Source organism: Scyliorhinus torazame, chromosome 11, assembly GCF_047496885.1.
Source record: "Scyliorhinus torazame isolate Kashiwa2021f chromosome 11, sScyTor2.1, whole genome shotgun sequence".
Lineage (NCBI taxonomy): Eukaryota > Metazoa > Chordata > Chondrichthyes > Carcharhiniformes > Scyliorhinidae > Scyliorhinus > Scyliorhinus torazame.
This window is the reverse complement of record NC_092717.1, coordinates 155,358,131-155,380,151: the sequence shown is the minus strand read 5'-3', so window position 1 is coordinate 155,380,151 and position 22,021 is coordinate 155,358,131. Positions and strand designations below refer to the sequence as shown.

General features: G+C 52.4%; 1 protein-coding gene across 1 annotated transcript in view; it reads right to left on the bottom strand.

Annotated features, from left to right (window-relative positions):
* emilin2a (elastin microfibril interfacer 2a) overlaps positions 1–22,021 on the bottom strand; it is a 198,708-nt gene that overhangs the window by 5,517 nt on the left and 171,170 nt on the right. The window contains exon 6 of the mRNA XM_072467903.1: positions 1,539–1,574. Within this exon, the coding sequence (XP_072324004.1) occupies positions 1,539–1,574 (36 nt within the window). The remainder of the gene's footprint in view (positions 1–1,538; positions 1,575–22,021) is intronic.

Below are 22,021 nucleotides of genomic sequence, written 5' to 3'. Positions count from 1 at the left end.
CTGGGAATATAACCAATAATAAATATTGCACAAGTTAAATAATAGAATTCTACAAGGTAGAGCACCAGTTACTAGTATTGTAAAAATTGTTTCATAAAATCTAGAAAAGTACTGCATCAATTTGTTGCATTTAATGTCTGGCCTGATATACTAAATTATCATTGCATGTCGAATATCTCATTCTATGTAAGAGATAAGAAACAATTAGAACGTAGAAGTGACAGTAATACCGAGCAAACAAAATGGGACCATCCAGGGTCTGTAAATGCAGTTCTATAACCTTGCACATCTTTAAGCACAGAGCTGTGTCCACTAAGGCATATAGCTGTGACATTGAATGACAGCCCTAGGTGCGTGTGCTTGGGGTGTTGGAGGGGGTGGGGAGGCTACACTAGAGTTCCTGCTTTAGATCATTCAGTGATTTTTGTTGGTAAGTGAGTATGTGGACATCAATGAAAAATGGAATCAGAGTTCAGTTGAATGTGGAAAGCAAAAAAATAGGGCATTTTGGGCAGAGATGACTGCCCCAAACAGCTTAGCCCATTCCACCCTCACTATTGAATGGGAGACATTAGCAAATTGCTTCTGATTGGCATGGAATAGTTCTCCAGTGTGAATCAATGCTTTCAAGGGAGGGTGAGAGAAAGAATGGAAAAGGTCTAAAGGCAAAAATCAGCACAAAATAAAAAGTACAGGCAGGCAATGCAAATCTAAACAGAGGGAGACGTAGGAAGACCCACAGCTCAGATCAGCAGATATGCTACATTCAGAAGTTATGGAAGGTAAATGAGACAGATGCTACTCCCTTCAGAGGTGGAAAGCCTCCTGTAAAAGCGAAAGTCCCAGGCATGGTTGGAGGCTGTGACATTGTAGATGGCCAACAGTACAGCTTTCCTCATCACTGGGAACAACGTTTTACCCATCACTGGTCTGTACAAGCTTTCTACCACCATTGAAAAACTTCCAGTGACCAGAGATAAATGTTATGATTTATAGCCAGTCAGACTCATTCTTCTCTCATGATCCAAACAAAGGATACACCAATATAGAAGCATATTAATTGTAACCCTCATTTACAAATAACAGTAAAATCACAGAGACAGTTGGGGAAACAACCCATCACCAATATGTGGGGAGGCGGTGGCGCAGTGATATTGTCACTGGACTAATAATCCAGAAACCCAGTCCTGGTGACTCAGGTTCGAATCCCACGATGGCAGATGGTGAAATTTGAATTCAATAAAAATCTAATGGTGATCATGAAACCATTGTCGATTGTTGTAAAAATCCATCTGGTTCACTAATGTCCTTTAGGGAAGGAAATCTGCCGTCCTTACCTGGTCTGGCCTCCATGAGACACCAGACCCACAGCAATATGGTTAACTCTTTAAAATAACAGGCTATTCAGTTCAAGGCAATTAAGGGTGGCCAATAAATGCTGGCCAGCTAGCCCAGAGCCCATGAATAAAAAAAAATGAAAGGTTTCTGACCTTAAGGTCCACAAGTTGTATAATTAATTATCCATGACCAAAACATACCTGAAGTTCCAGGAGCTCCAATTTCCATAAAATGCCCTGGGGGAGAAAATAATTATTTAAATGTTATGTTTACATGATTGTTCTTTGTTTTTGTGAAATAACAGTGAAACAGATGTATAATTTTGTTACAAGGATCCAGGTAATTCACAAGCCTGCAAAATCTGAAATTTGCTCCACTGGGAACCTTTGGGCATTGGCCCCCAACATACACTCCAGAGTTAGTGGCTAGGCTCCATTTTCTGCCCTCTGAAATATGGTGCCTGTATCTTTATGGATCGTAGCATGGGAAGGAGGAAGATGTCATACTGCATCCCCCCCCCCCCCCCCCCCACACTCAAAGAGGCTTAAACATTCATGAAACATGCACTTACAATTTCCCATTATATTCTGGTTCAGGCACTCAATTTGGAAGTGTAGAATTGACCTTACAACAACAACATCAGTGTGAAACATTGCACTGACATTTTTTTTAAACATACAAGCACGTAGTATTTGTTCATAACACAATGGTGACTTGTAAACCAGCTGGTAAATATCAAAACCTGAGTCAGCAAAATCTTAAAATGTATTGGCTACTGTGGTGGCTCGCGGCATACATTGGGGGCTTCCAGTAGTTAACGTGGGATTTATTGATGAAGAGCAATGGTAGATAAGTACCAGGCACAGAACACAATATAACAGGTCTAATCACTTCGGTTCCAGGGTCCCAGCCTGCGCAAATCCCCTATTGGCTGGGGTTTGTGCTCTCCCACACGATTGGCCCTGAGTTGGTCACATGGTCCGTTGAGCCTGCCCCCTTAAAGGGGCCACGCCATCATAGTTACTTAATGAGTCATTAGAATGCCCACACTTTTTAGAATCTCATTTATAATGGCTTCAAGCAATGTGGAATTTAGTTTCCTTCAGACAAATATAAACAGTCTCTTTTAAGTTAAATGTTGCCACCACCTCCTTACCTGGATGTTTCCATTCTAAAATTACTACTTAGATATTTTCATTCTGTATTTATTGTTTTTCAGTTCGTTTTAGTCCGGCTTCTAAATCTATATGTAAATATCACCACAGTCCCAGAGGACCAAAGGCTGCTCTCCCCTTTGAGAGTTGACTGGTGGTGATTTAACTGAGGGTCACCGCACCTTAGGTGAGGGGCAAGATTGAGAATATTAATGGAATAAATTTTCATCTTCAACACATACCAGGCTAGAATTTTTTATGGGCAGGCAAAGGTAGGGTTGCACATACAAATTTCCAATTTGCACTCCTACTCTGACTGGGAAAGCACAGGCAAGTATTACTGCCCCCCTCCGTAGCCCACCTCCTCATTGCCCCCTCCCCAATATGTTTGTTTAGTAAGATAAACAGCTTGTGCCTTATTGAAAGCAAATCTGCATATTTTTTAAAAAAGTTATTTAGAGTAGTGGTTCTCCAACTTTCTCGTCCAGGGACCATACTATCCAAAGAATCCCTACAGTGCAGAAGGAGGCCATTTGGTCCATCGAGTCTGCATCAACCCTCCGAAAGGGCACTCTACGTAGGGCCGCTCCCAATTAAATATTATAATTAATTAATAATTCATGCCAAAAACAAAATTATAGACATTTTCATATTGTAAACATTAATACTACAAGAGAACATGTTCATTTGAATCATTCTAATATGCGTCATAAAAAGGATATGATAATACTCTTCTGAGAAACTAGTTTTACATCTATAATAATCAAAAATCAACAATAACATAAATCTCCCATATAAAACTACACTGCTATTATAACAACAAAATAATGCATCTGCTGGAAATATGAAATAAGAACAGGAAATGCAGGAAAAATGCAGCAGACCTGGCAGCATCTGAGGAGAGAGTAACAGAGTTAACATTTCGAGCAAAATGGCTTCTTCAGAGCCGACATTGTTATTGCTCGTGCTGACGAACATATAAACATACGCAAATACGAACAAGAAGCAGGAATAGGCCATTCAGCCCCTCAAGCCTACTCTGCCATTTAATAAGATCATGGCTGATCTGATAGTAATCTCAGATCTGCATCCAGCCTACCCCAATAGCCTATCACCCCCTTGCATGCCAAGAATCTATCCACCTCAGCCTGAAAAATTCTCAAAGACTCTGCATCCACCACAATTTCAGGAAGAGTGTTGCAGACTTGCGACCCACTGAGAGGAATAAAATTGCTCCACCTCCATTTTAAATGGGTGAACCCTTATTTTTAAACAGACTCTCCCACATGAAGAAACATTCTCTCCACATACACCCTGTCAAGACTGCTCAGGTTCTTACATGTTTCAGTCAAGTTCCCTCTTACTCTTATAAACTCCAGTGGAGACAAGCTACGCCTGTCCAAATGTTCCTAATAAGACAACTGACGCACTCCAAGTGTTAGTCTAGCTTGTGTTGCACACACAAGAATTGGTCTGGTTGTGAGATGTTACATGAATGTTGGATTGAGGGTTTTGACCATTTTGTTCATATGGCCTCGCTCATGGCATTGTCTGTCAGTGACCTTACATTTTGGGCCAGTCCATGGATTACAGACCTCCTCTGGTCCCCACACCAGAGAACCACTAGATTAGAGGACTCCTGTGCTAGTTTTCCAACCAGACATCAAATAGCAACCTCATCATTTTCTCAGACTCACTAAACACACATTATTGTACTTCTCAAGACATTTTGAGCAGATTTCAGTAATTCTTAGCCCAGCCACTAGAGGGAACACTTTAGCCGAAAGAAGCAGTTCACATCCAGAACAAAATCTACAATACTAACTCTGTACAATAAAACTGTCCAAAAACAACGCAAGCACTGAAGTCAGCTGTGAAGTCTATAACTCAGGCCATTGTTTCTTCCAAACCGTGGGACTGAATCTCAGCAGGTCCATTGGGGTAAGAAGTGGAAGGTCATTACTATCATTTTCTATCCTTGGGAAAAAGTGTTGAATTGTAACATCGCACCAATCCAAAACCAAGGAAATTCTACGTTATAAACTGTAGCAGAAATCGTACGAAATTGGAATTCAAAGGAAAAATGTATTTTAAATCAGACCACATCATAAGGAATAATAATGGTGCATCTAAGATCAGAGAGCATTCAGCCAGGAAAGACCATTCGGCCTTCAAGGTTGCACTTCCTGCAGCCCTATCAGACGTTCTATTCTACCTCACCCAATGCATCTCCAAGCAAACCTCCTTCCACCTCAAAGGTAAAGGAACAGACTTCCAAACTAGAGGAGTAATTTAACGAATGTCCACTCAAGATGTAGATCGTTAATGGGCGGCACGGTAGCACAGTGGTTAGCACAGTTGCTTCACAGCTCCAGGGTCCCAGGTTTGATTCCCGGCTTGGGTCACTGTCTGTGCGGAGTCTGCACGGTCTCCCCGTGTCTGTGTGGGTTTCCTCCGGGTGCTCCGGTTTCCTCCCACAGTCCAAAGATGTGCAGGTTAGGTAGATCGGCCATGCTAAATTGCCCCTTAGCGTCCAAAAACATTAGGTGGGGTGGGGTTACTGGGTTACGGGGCTAAGGTAGAGGTGTGCTCTTTCCAAGGGCCAATGCACACTCGATGGGCTGAATGGCCTCCTTCTGCACTGTAAATTCTATGATTCTATGTTCCCCATCAAATGAACTCTGTGCAATTATCTTTAAAGCGTTGCGAGGAACATACACCCGAATACCTGATGTGCATTCCCAGGCTTGGAGTTCCCAACTGGGAACACAGTTTGATCCCAGGTATGGAGTTCCAAACTTGGAACACAGCTCGATTAAATATCCCCGGCGGAATTCTCTGTCCCTGAGACTAAGTGTTGATGCCAGGGCAGGATTGGTGGACTTCCATGACAGCAAAACTGAAACCTCACCTGGATCGATTCAGTGACTGTTGAGGGGCTAGCACTGGCGCCACATGCAACACAGTAGATTCCAATGAGAAATGGTGCCGGATTTGCCGGGTCTGTGATTGGCACTCAGAAGGCTAACAAGCTGCAGCTGCATATACACACTTCAATCCCCACAACACCACCGTAGCCAACAAGATGGCTGTGAGGAGAGCGGCAGCCCGTTACACGGATACCGAGCTGGAAACCCTCCTGGACACGGTAGAGGAGCGGCAGGCCGCCCTGTAACCCAGCTCGGGAAGGAGGCAGCCAGCCGGTCAGTGTCACCAGTAATAACTGGTGCCGGAAGAAACTGCAAAATCTTCTCAGGACAGGCAGGGCGAGTAGGCTAACCCCATCCACACCCATAACCCGACCACCCCCCACCACCTAGAGGGTGAGCGAACCCCCACCTGCACCACATGCCGGCACCCGTACCGGCTGCCATGGCCGGGTGCCCTGACTGCTGAGGCCACCAGCTACCGGCCCCCTGAGTTGCATACATCGTCGGACTGTCTAACACTGTCGTCTTCTGTTTCCCAACCCCCCCCCCCCCCCCCCCCCCCCCGCCCCAACACAAACATTAAGTTCCAAGACTAGTTAATTTTTTTATAGTTGTGGTATTATAGGTATTATGGTACCTGACAGGCTAAAGCACCATTGGTGGCAACTGTATGCTTTCTATTGGTAGAATGTATGATAGCTCCGCCCTGATAGGCGGGATTTAAGAACCCGTGCAGCCCCAGCAGCCTTCATTCTGTACCTGAGCTGCTGGGGGAAACATCTAGCTTATTAAAACCTTCAGTTGGACTACAACCGCGCTTTAGTGGTCATTGATCGTGCATCAATTTAATAAGCTAGTTTTTTAAGAAGAAAGGATGGAGCTCAGAATCAAGCCGGAGTGTCTGCAACTCAGCCCCCACGCGGCAAACTCAGCGGCAATCTTTAAGCACTGGCTGGCGTGCTTTAAAGGGTATCTCGAGACGGCCAAAAGCGCACCCACGGGAGAGCAGAAACTGCATGTCCTGCACTCAAGAGTGAGCCCGGAGATTTACACCCTTATCGAGGAAGCGAAAGACTTCGATGCAGCAATAGAGCTGCTAAAAGGACACTATATTCGCCCGGTAAACCAGGTCTACGCCCGGCACCTGCTTGCAACAAGGTGACAAACCCCTGGGGAATCGCTGGAGGAATTCTACCGTGCACTCCTGGTGTTGAAAAGAAGCTGCAGCTGCCCGCACATTTCGGCGAGCGAACCCACGGAACTCTTAGTCCGGGACGCTTTCATGGCAGGTATGCTATCGTCACAAATCCGCCAGCGCCTGTTAGAAAAGGACACCCTGGGTCTCAGGGAGGCACGGGCCCTTGCAGGCTCCCTGGACGTGGCCTCCAGGAACGCCCGCGCTTACGTTCCCGACCGCGCGGCAGCCCCCTGGGCAACGTGGAACCCCTGCACGGCCGACCCCTAGACTTCCCCCATTCCCCCACAGGCCTGCACTGCAAGGCGGAGTGGCAACCCCGAGGGGCCCCGCTGCTACTTTTGCGGGCAGGCAAAGCATCCCCGCCAGCGCTGCCCGGCCCGAGCATCCACCTGCCAGGGATGCGGCAAAAAGGGCCATTTCGTGGGGGTATGCCAGGCCCGGGCGGTTGCCGTGGTCTCCGGCGGCGAATGCGGACCGCAACCACTAACTTCTCCACGGGCCCCGTGCGGCCAGCGTTTGCCGCCATCTTCATATCCCAGGTCCACCTGCGGAGTTGTTCCGCGGACGCCACGTTGGAGGGATGGGCGCCGCCATTTTTTCCATCCCCCAGCCATGTGCGACCAATGAGAGACGCCATCTTGGATGAACCCCAAGGACCCCAGTTCCGCTGACCACGCACTGCCCGAAGAGAACTCTCAACTTCTGCGAATAGCCTCGGTGACTCTGGATCAGTCTCGGCCACGAACACTCTCAACTGCTACGATGACCGTATTCTTCAACGGGCACGAGACATCCTGCCTAATCGACTCTGGGAGCACGGAGAGCTTCATACACCCTGACACAGTAAGGCGCTGTTCTCTCCTCATCCACCCCATTAACCAAAAAATCTCCTTGGCTTCCGGTTCACACTCAGTGGAGATAAAGGGGTTTTGTGGAGCAAACCTCACAGTCCAGGGAAGGGAGTTCAAAAATGTCCATCTCTACGTCCTTCCCCACCTCTGTGCGGCAACACTCCTGGGTTTAGACTTCCAGTGTAACCTTCAAAGTCTGACCTTCCAATTCGGCGGCCCTATACCACCCCTTACTGTCTGCGGCCTCGCGACCCTTAAGGTCGACCCGCCTTCCCTGTTTGCGAACCTCACCCCGGATTGCAAACCCATCGCCACCAGGAGCAGACGCTGCAGTGCCCAGGACCAGATATTTATTAGGTCAGAGGTCCAAAGGCTACTGAGGGAAGGGGTCATTGAAGCCAGTAACAGCCCCTGGAGAACTCAAGTAGTGGTGGTAAAGACCAGGGAGAAGCATAGGTCATCGACTACAGTCAGACCATCAACAGGTTTACGCAGCTGGACGCGTACCCTCTTCCCCGCATATCCGACCTGGTAAACAGGATCGCGCATTATAAGGTCTTCTCCACGGTGGACCTCAAGTCCGCCTATCACCAGCTCCCCATCCGTACTAGTGACCGCAAATGCACTGCCTTCGAGGCAGATGGGCGGCTCTATCACTTCTTAAGGATTCCCTTCGGTGTCACCAATGGGGTCTCGGTCTTCCAGCGCGAGATGGACCAAATGGTTGACCGGTATGGTTTACGGGCAACATTCCCGTATCTGGATAATGTCACCATCTGCGGCCATGACCAGCAGAACCATGACACCAACCTCCGAACATTTCTCCAGACCGCTAAAATCCTTAACCTTACATACAACAAGGATAAATGCGTGTTTAGCACCAACCGTCTAGCCATCCTCGGCTACGTAGTGCGCAATGGAGTTATAGGCCCCTACCCTGAACGCATGCGCCCCTTATGGAGTTCCCCCTCCCTCACTGCCCCAAGGCCCTGAAACGTTGCCTAGGGTTTTTTAGCTACTACGCCCAGTGGGTCCCCAACTACGCGGACAAGGCCCGCCCCCGATCCAATCCACAGCTTTTCCCCTGTCGATAGAGGCCCGCCAGGCCTTCAGCTGCATCAAAGCAGGCAGTGCAAAGGCCACGATGCACGCCATCGACGAGTCCCTCCCCTTCCAAGTCGAGAGCGATGCGTCCGACGTAGCTCTGGCAGCCACCCTCAACCAAGCGGGCAGACCTGTGGCCTTCTTCTCTCGTACCCTCATGCTTCCGAAATCCGCCACTCCTCAGTCGAAAAGGAGGCCCAGGCCATAGTAGAAGCTGTGCGTCATTGGAGGCATTACCTGGCCAGCAGGAGATTCACTCTCCTCACTGACCAATGGTCGGTTGCTTTCATGTTCGATAATGCACAGCGGGGCAAGATAAAAAACGACAAGATCTTGCGGTGGAGGATCGAACTCTCCACCTACAACTATGAGATCTTGTATCGTCCCGGGAAGCTAAGCGAGCCTCCTGATGCCCTGTCCCGCGGCACATGTGCCACCGCACAAGTGGACCGCCTCCGAGCCCTCCACGAGGACCTCTGCCACCCGGGGGTCACTCGCTTTTTCCATTTTGTCAAGAACCGCAACATGCCCTACTCCATCGAGGAGGTCAGGACAGCCACCAGGGACTGCCAAATCTGCGCAGAGTGCAAAGCGCACTTCTACCGACCAGAGAAAGTGCACCTGATAAAGGCTTCCTGTCCCTTTGAACGCCTCAGCCCCCTCCCCTCCACCGACCGCAACACGTACTTCCTGAACGTGATTGACAAGTACTCCCGGTTCCCATTCGCCATCCCCTGCCCCGACATGACCGCAACCACCGTCATCAAGGCCCTCCATAGCATCTTTGCACTGTTCGGGTTCCCTACTTACATACACAGTGATAGGGGGTCCTCCTTTATGAGTGACGAACTGCGTCAATTCCTGCTCAGCAAGGGCATTGCCTCGAGCAGGATGACCAATTACAACCCCCGGGGTAACGGACAGGTAGAGAGGGAGAACGGAACGGTCTGGAAGGCCGTCCTACTGGCCCTACGGGCCAGGAACCTACCAGTCTCCCGCTGGCAAGAAGTCCTCCCGGATGCCCTCCACTCCAACCGGTCACTGCTTTGTACGACCACCAATCAGACACCTCACGAACATCTCCTTGTCTTCCCCAGGAAGTCCTCCTCTGGGAACTCGCTCCCGACCTGGCTGGCAGCTCCCTGACCCACCCTGCTCCGAAAACACGTGCGGGCGCACAAGTCGGACCCGTTGATCGAGAGGGTCCATCTGCTCCATGCTAGCCCCCAGTACGCCTACGTGGCGTACCCCGACGGCCGACAAGATACGGTCTCCCTACGGGACCTGGCGCCCGCCGGAACCCCACGCACATTCCAGCCGCCAGTCCCACCCTCCCCTCCACCGCAGCACCTTACAGTAGGATCGCGTCTAGGCCCCCCCACCCACTGACACCCCCCGCAGGCGCTCCCTTCCCAGGTCAACCGTTTTCCCCACCAGCGCTGTCTAGGGGTGCCGAAGCTGCCATGGAGATCGAAGCCACGCTCCCGGAGTCACAGACGCCCGAGCCTCCACCGGAGTCACCACCGAAGCTCTGACGATCACAGAGGACGACCAGGGCCCCCAATCGACTGAATGCTTCATTTTAACTGTAATCTGTAAGTATAAACCATCAAATGTACATAGCTACCAGACTTGTAAATAGTTACTAAACACTGTACGGAGGTATTACGGTACCTCCATAACTAATTATACCATGTTGCTATGTTTTGTCGTTTCAGGCCACCACCCCAGCCGGACTCTTTTTCCACAATAGTATAATAAACTGTAGGCAGGAAACTAATGCTATAAAACTGGAACTAATACAAACCCGACTGACCACGATGGTTTCTCCTCAAGACTGCCCCCCCCCCTCCAGGCTACAGTGTCACGTGCTACTGCTTGTCTGACACATACTGGTTGGACGCTATAGATATTTACACATACACTTGTTAATGCATATCACTACACAACCCTCACCCTTACCCCACCCTCAACCCTACCACTACCACTCTGCCCTGGCCCACGGTCTAATCATGCATCTCGTCTTGCAGGATCTGCTGTGATGGGGCGGGTCCAACGGTTGTCCCCCGCCCCCAGCCAATACCACAGCCGGCAACACCCCCACCCCCCAGCCAATGCCAAAACCCTACCTCCCCCCCCTTCCCCCTTGTGCCAATAAGCGATGAGGAGAGCAGCACGGACGGCAGCCCTCGGCAAGAGACCCAAGACACCCCGGAGCTCGAGTCCGGGGATGACACAGATTTCCCGTCACAGCTGTCTCCAACACCCTCCACCATCCCAGAGACACTCACCTCAGTTGGGCACTTTAGTGAAGAGACGCCAGGGACACCCTCCGATGCGCACCACATAGCTAATCCGGTACATCAGGTGGAGGTAGGAACTTCGGAGGATGCGGAAGGTTGGAGGAGTCCTACTGCATGCAGAAGCAAGAGGTGGTGCCAACCATGCCTGCCACCCAAGCCAACATTGCACGGGTGGCATCTATGGTGGAGGCATTGGAGGCGATGGTTTTGGTAATGGACCAGCATGTTCCAAGGCCTGGGGCATTCTGTGCAGTTGCTGGCCGAGGTCCAGGACAGATCCACCTGGACATTGCAGTGGTGCTCCTGAGCATGGCCCAGTCACAGCAGATCTTGGTTGGGAACATTGCCGGCATTACTCTGACGCTGGCCGACATGGCGCAGGAAAAGAGGGAGGTGCCCCAGTATCAGAGGGAGATGGCGCAGTCACTGGCTGATGTGACACAGACCCAGAAGGTAGTGGCACTGTCAATGGCTGATGTGGCACAGTCCCAGTTGGTGATGGTCCACTCCCTGTGCTCCATGGCTGTGAGCATGCCGACCCTGGTCAAGACCAGAGCGGGCCTCTAAGACTGGCAGTGCCAGGTGGTGCGGGTGCCTCAGGGGATAGCTACGCTCGCACCCCCGTCCCATGGAGTAGCCTAAGGGAAGAGGAGGTGATGGGCCCTTGCCGATGACTCCCAAATGCAGGTGCCGGAACACCACAGCGCCATGATGCGGACAGCCCTCTCGGCATCATACAAGGGGAGCACGGTAGCATTGTGGGCAGCACAATTGCTTCACAGCTCCAGGGTCCCAGGTTCGATTCCGGCTTTGGTCACTGTCTGTGCGGAGTCTGCACATTCTCCCCGTGTGTGCGTGGGTTTCCTCCGGGTGCTCCGGTTTCCTCCCACAGTCCAAAGATGTGCAGGTTAGGTGGATTGGCCATGATAAATTGCCCTTAGTGTCCAAAATTGCCCTTAGTGTTGGGTGGGGTTACTGGGTTATGGGGATGGGGTGGAGGTGTTGACCTTGGGTGGGGTGCTCTTTCCAAGAGCCGGTGCAGACTCGATGGGCCGAATGGCCTCCTTCTGCACTGTAAATTCTGTGATTCTAAGAGGACCCCTCCAGAGCAGTTCAGGCACCTGAACCACATTCTCAGGAAGCCGACGCACAGCTTGATCACACCCCTGGTCGCTGCACGGGCTTCCTTGTAGCGGGTCTCGATATTGGTCTATGGCCTCCAGAGAGGCGTCATCGGCCACGACTGCAGTGGATAACCCCTGTCGCCAAGGGGCCAACCCACCAGCTGGGGGTGCGTCTCGATCATGTCAGGAATCGTTGCGTGTGCCGGGATGACGGTGTCACGCACACTGCCCGGTATCAGCTGCAGGCGTACATGATGCACATTTGATTGTCACATATCAGCTGCACATTCATCGAGTGGAACCCCTTTCGATTTGTGTAGAGCAGCTTGTCATCTGCAGGTGCTCGTAGGGACATGCATCCTGTCGATCAACCCCTGTACCCAGGGCATGGCGGCGAACCTCATTACCTGGGCATCCTGGTGGCTCGGTCCACATTGAAATAGATGTATTGTGCCGACTTGGCGTACAGACCTTCCGTGATGGCGCAGATGTACCTGTGCACCAAGCTCTGTGAGATTCTGGACAGCCCCACGGCGCCTGGAAGGAGCCCATCGCGTAAAGGTTCAAGGCGGCCGTCACCTTGACGGCCACTGGGAATGGGTGTCGTCCCCCATTCCCCCGCAGTGCCAGGTGCGCCATGATCTGGCAGATATGTTGCAGTGTTTCCGTGCTCATCCGGAGTCTTCAACAGCATGCCCAGTCCGGCAGGTCCTCGAATGCCAGGCGCTGCCGGTACACACGAGGCCTCATGCGGTGTCTCCTTTGCACCTCCTCCTCCTCAGCCTGTTGGGCGGCCGGCTCTGCATCCTGGACGGCTGCCTCCTGTTCCTCTGGAGCACGCTTCGCTGCTGCAGCTTCCTTCTCCTCAGGCAGCTCCAGCTCGTAAAACTGCAGGGCAACCCCCAGGGCTGTGGCAACCAGCAGGAAGGCCAGCATTGCTGGTTGAATTCCAATAGCCATTGTCTGCAGGGAGTGAATGGCTGAAATGTTAGCATGGTGCATACCCCCGTGTCCAACCAGGTCCAAAGGGCTACACGGTGCCCCAGTTGGCACTGCGGACTCTGCCCCATTCCTACACCATTCCCTGCACTCATGGTCCCATCGGTGCCTGGCACCATGGGGACTCTGGCCCTGGCATCCGTCCCTGCTGCTAGCGGTACCGTCGGCTGGCACTGCCTTTGCCAGTGGTATGTTCTGCGACCCCCGCCCAGTGCTCCCGTAGGGGCTATAGTGGGCATTGCCCTCAGTTGGCGGCTGATTGAGTGGGTGGGGAGTGGTATGGCAGAGGGTGGGTGTGGGATGGAGGGTTGGTTCTGGTGTGCGGGGGTGGGGGCACCGATACGGCCGGTGTCAATCTGCAGAACCATTGCCCAAGGTGGGTGATCAGTGGGGTGGGGTGTGCAGCAAGGTGGCTGCCTTGCAGGCTGCGGCAACGGTGGTTCGTGCCTGGACACCGCACCAGTCCCATGGGGGGTCACCACGGCCACACGGTCCATTACCTCGTCGCGCCCCCCAGCATCAACAGGGCATCCCTACTAGGTGCGCACGCCTGCAAGCAGCTGAACCTCATTCAAAAGGTTTAAGCCACGACATCCTCCCATGTGGATCTTCAGGCGGCATCGACGACATCCTCGCCCAGTATCCAGATGTGTTCAACGGGATGGGCACCCTGCCGTATCAATACAAAATTTTGCTGCGACCTGATGCCAAGCCAGTGGTCCACGCACCACGACGAGTCCCTGCTCCACTGAGCGAGCGCCTGAAGGCACAGCTCAAGGATCTTCAGCAAAAAGGCATCATATCCAAGGTCACCGAACTGACTGACTGGGTCAGCTCGATGGTGTGCGTAAAGGAGCCTTCGGGGGACCTGCGCATCTGCATTGATCTCAAGGATCTCAATAAGAATATCATGCGGGAACACTACTCAATCCTCAAGCGGGAGGACCTCATGAGTGAGATGACACTCTCGCCTCTTCATCAAATTGGATGCATCACAGGGATTTTGGCAAATCCAGCTGGAAGAGTCCAGCAGAAGGCTCTGCACCTTCAACACACCGTTTGGCAGATACTGCTACAATCGCATGCCATTTAGCATCATCTCGGCATCGGAGATATTCCATCGCATCATGGAGCAGATGATGGAAGGCATTGAAGGGGTTCGTGTGTACGTGGAAACATCATTATATGGTCCACGACCCCTGAAGAACATGTGTCCCGTCTCCAGAAGGTATTCCGCCGTGTACATGCCAACGGCCTAAAGTTAAACAGGTCCAAATGTTGTTTTGGCACATCGGCGCTCAAGTTCCTCGGCGACCAGGTCTCGCAGAATGGTGTGCGCCCGGACACAGACAAAATGAAGGCCATCGAGGCGATGAAGGTCCCTGAGGACACAAAGGCAGTGCTGCGCTTCTTGGGTATGGTCACTTTTCTGGGCAAGTTCATTCCAAACATGGCCACATACACCAAGGCGGCCCTACGCAACCTGGTGAAAAAGTCAACTGCCTTTGAGTGGAAGGCGGCACACCAGACAGAGTGGCTGGAGCTGAAAGCCAAGCTCACCACTGCACCAGTCCTGGCATTCTTCAACCCGGACCGGGAGACAAAGATATCCACAGATGCGAGTCAGGATGGCATCGGTGCACTGTTGCTTCAACGAGGTGACACATCATCCTGGGCATCAGTAGCCTACGCATCAAGGGTGATGACGCCCACTGAAACCAGATAGGCTCAGATTGAGAAGGAGTGCTTGGGTCTTCTCACCTGCATCCTCAAATTTCATGATTATGTCGACGGCCTGCCGACATTCACTGTTGAGACGGAGCGTAGGCCTCTGGTCCACATCATACACAAGGACCTGAACGACATGACGCCTCGGTTGCAGAGAATCCTGCTTAAACCTAGGAGCTATGACTGCAATTTGGTATATACACCTGGCAAGGAGCTGATCATCGCTGATGCATTGTCCCGCTCCGTCACCTCGCCCAGTGAGCCGCTGGAGATCATCCAGCACATCGAATTGCAGGTGCAGCTGTGTGCTAGCACTCTCACGGTATTTCTCATCCGTGATGAGACAGCCAAAGACCCCCCTCTTGTAGCGCGTCATCCACAACCTCACCAATGGCTGGCAGAAAGGGCAGTGCCCACAATTTTACAATGTAAAGGGCGACCTGACGGTGATTGATGGTATCCTCCTCAAGCTGGACAGGATTGTCATTCCACTCAGTCTCCAGAGCTTGGTGCTGCGCCAGATTCATGAGGGACACCTGGGCGTCGAGAAGTGCAGACGCAGAGCCCGGCAAGCTGTCTACTGGCCCAGCATCAGACAGGACATCACGAACATGTTCCTGAACTGTGCTACCTGTCAGCGGTTCCAGACAGCGCAGAGCAAGGAGACGCTCCAACAGCATGACATAGTGACCTCTCCATGGTCCCAGGTTGGCATCGACCTCTTGCATGCGAATGGTCGCGACTACGTATTGATCATCGACTATTTCTCGAAATAGATCCTTTTGTGATCAGGAGAGAAAGGATTTGATCTTTTCAGTATTGGGAGATGAATGAAGATTACAGTAAAAACCCGACACAATACTTTTGAGAAGTTCAGCACACACCTCCAGCCAAAGTCAAGGCATTAGAGGCAGTGGTTAGCACTGCTGCCTCACGGCAATAGGTCCCGGCTCTGGGTCACTGTCCGTGTGGAGTTTGCACATTCTCCCTGCGTTTGCATGGGTTTCGCCCCCACAACCCAAAAAATGTGCAGGGTAAATTGGCCATGCTAAATTGTCCCTTAATTGGAAAAAATGAATTGGGCACTCTAAAGTAATTTTTTTTAAAAGTCAAGGCATTAGATCTATCGACATGAATTTCAAAGACTGCGGCAGGAATCAGGTGCGTCATTCTCCGACCCCCCGCCGGGTCGGAGAATGGCCGTTGGCCGCCATGAATCCCGCCCCCGCCGAAGTCTCCGGTACCGGAGATTGGGCGGGGGCGGGAATCGGGCCGCGCGGGTTGGCGGGACCCCCCGCTGGATTCTCCGGCCCGGATGGGCCTAAGTCCCGCCCAGAAATTGCCTGTCCCGCCGGCGTAAATCAAAGCTGGTATTTACCGGCGGGACCAGGCGGCGTGGGCGGGCTCCGGGGTCCTGGGGGGGGAGGGGGCGCAGGGCGATCTGACCCCGGGGGGTGCCCCCACAGTGGCCTGGCCCGCGATCGGGGCCCACCGATCCGCGGGCAGGCCTGTGCCGTGGGGGCACTCTTTCCCTTCCGCCTCCGCCACAGTCTCCACCATGGCGGAGGAGGAAGTGATTCTCCCCACTGCGCATGCGCGGGAAACTGTCGGCGGCCGCTGACGCTCCCGCGCATGCGCCGCATTTCCGCGCCAGCTGGCGGGGCAACAAACGCCATTTCCGCCAGCTGGCAGGGCAACAAATGCCATTTCCGCCAGCTGGCGGGGCGGAAATCCCTCCGGCGCACATTCCGCACCTTTGGGCCGGCGCAATGCCCGTCTGATTGGCGCCGTTTTTGGTGCCAGTCGCCGGACATTGGGCCGTTGGGGGAGAATTTCGCCCCAGGTGCGCCTGTTGATAACTGCTTGATGAGATTGTGAAATGTAGTCAGCAAGTGCAAATTCAGTGAAACAAATGAAAAGCTGGTAAACCTGCTCACTTGCAATTCTGCACGCTTTTCTGTACAAAAAACTCTGATTGGAAAGGATAAATTCATAATATTGCTGGCTGCTGATATTGCTAGAGCAGGCAGAGGAAGTCATGAGTAGGCAGATGAAAATGCTGACTATCTAAATGGGTAGGCTTCAGTTAAGTCAAGGAAAAGGCAGCAAGGTTCATGCAGTGAAAAAGGAATAATATAATTCAAACCAGACAGAGAAAAAGATGTGCGAGAGTTGTGGACAGCCATATGAGTCAAATACAGAAGGAAATGTCCTGCATATGGATCAAACTTATTCACTGAGGTTGGGAGACAGAAGACAGGAAACTGCATGCCAGTTAGCTTAACATCTGTCACAGGGAAAATGTTAGAAGCCTTTATTGAAGACATTTGCCTGAATTTTTAATCCGTTGGGCGGGCACGCACGGCAAGTCCAGAAGCTGACACGAATCGCGCTGCCGGCTGCAATTGGGCCTAGAGCACAATTTCATGCTGACCAGGCAATTAACGGCAGCTGGTGTGGAAGATGCATTGAGAAGGGCTCAGCGCTGCCGGGGAGGGCAGGAAAAGGGAGGGTGTGAGTTGGAACTTGTAATGTGCTCCCTCATAGGGGCAACGGCTGCGGAGCTGTCTCGGGGAGCTGCGGACCTGTGAAAAATAAATTGCGATGAATAACGCCGCTGAGTGTCCAGACAGCAAATTCAAACACAAACCTCAGCCCCCAGACACATTAAAAAAAATTTATGTCAGCCCTGACAATTCATACCACCCTGGATCGAGGCTGCTGCTAAAACATAAAAGCTGCCTGGCCAACTGGCCCACCCACCAACTGTAAAACCAGACAGACATGAAAAATTGCATTCAACTAGCCCTTTACTGGGTTAAATTTCTTGCTTGCCTGTTGGCAGGCAAGCCTCCTCCAACTCGCAGGTGCGCTCATCATCTGAATTATCATGCAAGTGTCCAGTGACTTTGAGACATGCCCCCGTTGTCCTCTCGTACAATCTCACACGTTTCCAGGTTGGGTTAATGGCTGCCTGAGTAATTCTGGACGTTATAGCAGGGGACTTCAAAATATTCAGGGTAATCAGTCAACATGTTTTGAAGGGAAATCATGTCTAATCAATTTATTTAATTTCTTTGAAGAAGTAACATATGGAGTGGGCGGCACGGGAGCACAGTGGTTAGCACTGTTGCTTCACAGCGCCAGGGTCCCAGGTTCGATTCCATCTTGGATCACTATCTGTGCGGAGTCTGCACCTTCTCCCCGTGCCTACGTGGGTTTCCTCCCACAAGTCCCGAAAGACGTGCTGTTAGGTGAATTGGACATTCTGAATTCTCTCTCTGTGTACCCGAACAGGCGCCGGAATGTGGCGACTGTGGGCTTTTCACAGTAACTTCATTGCAGTGTTAATGTAAGCCGACTTGTGACAATAATAAAGATTATCATTATTATTAAAGGGAAACCAGTGGATGTACTATACTTAGATTTCCAGAAGGCATTTGACACAGAGCCACGTCAGACATTATTGCAGAAAATAAACGCTCTTGATGTCGGGGTAACATATTAGCATGGGTAGACGACTGGTTAGCTAACAGGAAACAGAGAATAGGCATAAGTGGGTGTGTGAGAAACCACTGTGTTCCTATATTAAGGGTTGTACGGTAAAACCTGCACTACAGATTCACCTGGGCCCCTGCATGCTAGCTCCGCCCAGGAGCCGGGTTATAAATATGCGCGGCCTTCAGCTAGCAGCCATTTTGTCAGCTGCTGTAGGAGGCCACACTTCAGATACTAATAAAGCCACAGTTTGAATTCAACAAATTGATCGTGCCTCAATTTATTAGGATCTGATTCAGAAGATGGACCTCCGGATTAAACCAGATCGCCTGCAGCTGGATCCACACGCAAGCGACGCCAGAAAGGACTTTCAGCACTGGCTAGCTTGTTTTGAAGCGTATATCAACGCGGTGCCGACCCCTGATCCAGAGTCTCAGAAGATTCAAATCTTGGACTCCAGACTCAATTCTAAAATCTTCCGACTGATACGCCCAATTACGCTGGGCGTATCTTCAGGATACGCCCAATTACGCTGACGCCATGACTCAACTCAAAGAGAGTTATGAGCAGAAGACGAACACGCTCTTCTCCAGACACGCGCTCGCAACGCGTACTCAACTACCTGGTGAGTCAATCGAGGACCTCTGGAGGGCCCTGATCCCACTAGTTCGGGACTGTGACTGCCAAGACGTTACAGCTAAGGAGCACTCAGATCTCCTTATGAGGGACGCTTTTGTAACTGGGATTGGTTCTGATGTTATCAGGCAGCGGTTCCTAGAAGGGGCCACGGGCGACCTCGCAGAGACTAAAACACTAGCGTTTTCCATGACGGTCGCTCTGCGCAATGTACAGTCCTACGTCCCCAACCACGTGGCCCACTCCTCCTTCGCTTCATGGGCCCCACAGGCAGCCGCCCCAGCGGGGGCGCTACCCACCCAGTACGCCTGCGCTACACACCAGCCGGTGATCTCCGGGGGGCCCTGATGCTATTTTTGCGGCCAACAAAGACACCCCCGCCAACACTGCTGGGCCCGCGCTGCCCTTTGTAAGGCCTGCGGGAAGAAGGGCCACTACGCAGCGGTGTGCCAGGCCCGCTCAGCGGCAGCAGTCGCCCCCACCCTACCCCGGTCACGGACAATGGGCGCCGCTATCCTCCCCTCCTCCCCAGGCCATGTGCGAACAATGGGCGCCGCCATCTTCTCCCCCGCACAACACGTGCGTTTCATGGGCGCCGCCAACTTGCTCCACCCCCGCAACGTGCGTTTCATGGGTGCCGCCATTTTGTGACCCCCCCCCAGGACCTCCGGGCGCCGCCATCTTGTCCACCCCGCAGCATACGGCGACCAATGGCGTTTCAGGATCCCGACGCAGCGGTCGCCTCACTACAAGACAATCAACCACGACTCACATCCATGGTAATCGACCAGTCCAGACCACACACTCTGACCAACGCATCCACCAGCGTGAAAGTCAACGGCCACATGACCTCCTGCCTACTGGACTCGGGGAGCACCGAGAGCTTTGTACATCCAAATACGGTAAGGCGCTGCTCCCTTAAGGTACACCCTACCGATCAAAGTATCTCCCTGGCCTCCGGATCCCATCGCGTAGCGATCCGGGGGTACTGCACGGTCACGCTCACAGTCCAAGGTGTAGAGTTCCACGGTTTTTGCCTCTACGTCCTCCCTAACCTCTGCACTGCACTTATCCTTGGCCTGGATTTTCAGTGCAACCTCCAGAGCCTGACCCTTAAATTCGGCGGACCCTTACCATCCCTCACTGTGTGCGGCCTCGCGACCCTAAAGGTCGATCCTCCTTCGCTCTTTGCCAATCTAACTGCAGATTGCAAGCCCATCGCCACCAGGAGCAGATGGTACAGCACCCAGGATAAGGCCTTCATCAGGTCCGAGGTCCAGCAGTTGCTTCAGGAGGGAATCATCGAGGCCAGCAACAGCCCCTGGAGAGCTCAAGTGGTAGTGGTTAAGCCTGGGGAGAAAAATCGAATGGTCGTGGACTACAGCCAGACCATCAACAGGTACACACAGCTCGACGCGTACCCCCTCCCACGCATATCTGACATGGTTAACCAGATTGCACAGTACCGGGTCTTCTCAGCGGTGGACCTGAAATCCGCTTACCACCAGCTCCCGATCCGTAAATCGGACCGGCCATACACCGCCTTCGAGGCAGACGGCCGGCTGTATCACTTCCTTAGGGTCCCCTTCGGCGTCACCAATGGGGTTTTGGTCTTCCAAAGGGAGATGGACCGAATGGTCGACCGGTACGGCTTGCGGGCCACATTTCCGCACCTAGACAATGTGACCATCTGCGGCCATGATCAGCAGGACCACGACGCCAACCTCGCTAAATTTCTCTGCACCGCCACTCTCCTCAACCTCACGTACAACAAGGAGAAGAAGTGTGTGTTCCGTACAAACCGCTTAGCCATCCTCGGCTACGTGGTCCAGAATGGAGTTCTGGGGCCCGATCCCGACCGCATGCGCCCCCTCATGGAGCTTCCCCTCCCCCACTGCCCCAAGGCCCTCAAACGCTGCCTGGTGTTCTTCTCGTATTAGGCTCAGTGGGTCCCAAACTATGCGGACAAGGCCCGCCCACTCATACAGTCCACTCATTTCCCCCTGACGGCAGAGGCCCAACAGGCCTTTGCCCGGAACAGAGCTGATATTGCCAAGGCCACAATGCACGCTGTAGACAAAACACTTCCTTTCCAAATAGAAAGCAACGCATCGGACGTCGCCCTTGCCGCCACCCTCAACCAGGCAGGCAGGCCCATGGCATTCTTTTCCTGCACCCTCCATGCCTCCGGAATTCGGCACTCATCCGTCGAAAAGGAGGCCCAGGCTATCGTTGAGGCTGTGCGACATTGGAGGCATTACCTGGCCGGCAGGAGATTCATTCTCCTCACTGTCCAACGGTCGGTAGCCTTCATGTTCAACAACACGCAGCGGGGCAAGATCAAAAATGACAAAATCTTGCGGTGGAGAATCGAGCTCTCCACCTATAACCGCGAGATTAAGTATCGCCCTGGCAAACTCAACGTGCCCCCAGACGCCCTATCCCGAAGTACATGTGCCAGCGCACAGGTAGACCGACTCCGGACCCTGCACGACAGCCTTTGTCACCCAGGGGTCACTCGGTTGTACCACTTCATTAATCACGAAATTTTTGCCCTACTCCATCGAGGAAGCAAGGACGATCACCAAGGACTGCCAGGCCTGTGCGGAGTGCAAACCGCACTTCTACCGGCCGGACCGCGTGCACCTGGTGAAGGCCTCTTTGAACGCCTCAGCATGAATTTCAAAGCCCCCTCCCCTCCTCCGACCGACACACGTATTTCCTCAGTGTGATTGTGAATACTCCCGTTTTCCCTTCGCCATCCCATGCCCCGACATGACATCTGCCACCATCATTAAAGCCTTAATTCTATCTTCACTCTGTTCGGCTTCCCCGCCTAGATCCACAGTGACAGGGAATCCTCATTCATGAGTGATGAGCTACGCCAGTTCCTGCTCAGCTGGGGTATCGCCTCCAGCAGAACGACGAGCTACAACCCCCGGGGAAACGGACAGGTAGAAAGGGAGAATGGGATGGTATGGAGGGCCGTCTAGCTGGCCCTATGGTCCAGAAATCTCCCGGCCTCCAGCTGGCAAGAGGTCCTCCCTGATGCTCTACATTCCATTCGCTCATTACTTTGCACTGCTACTAACAGTACACCGCATGAACGCCTTTTTGCCTTCCCCAGGAAGTCCACATCCAGGGTATCACTCCCAACT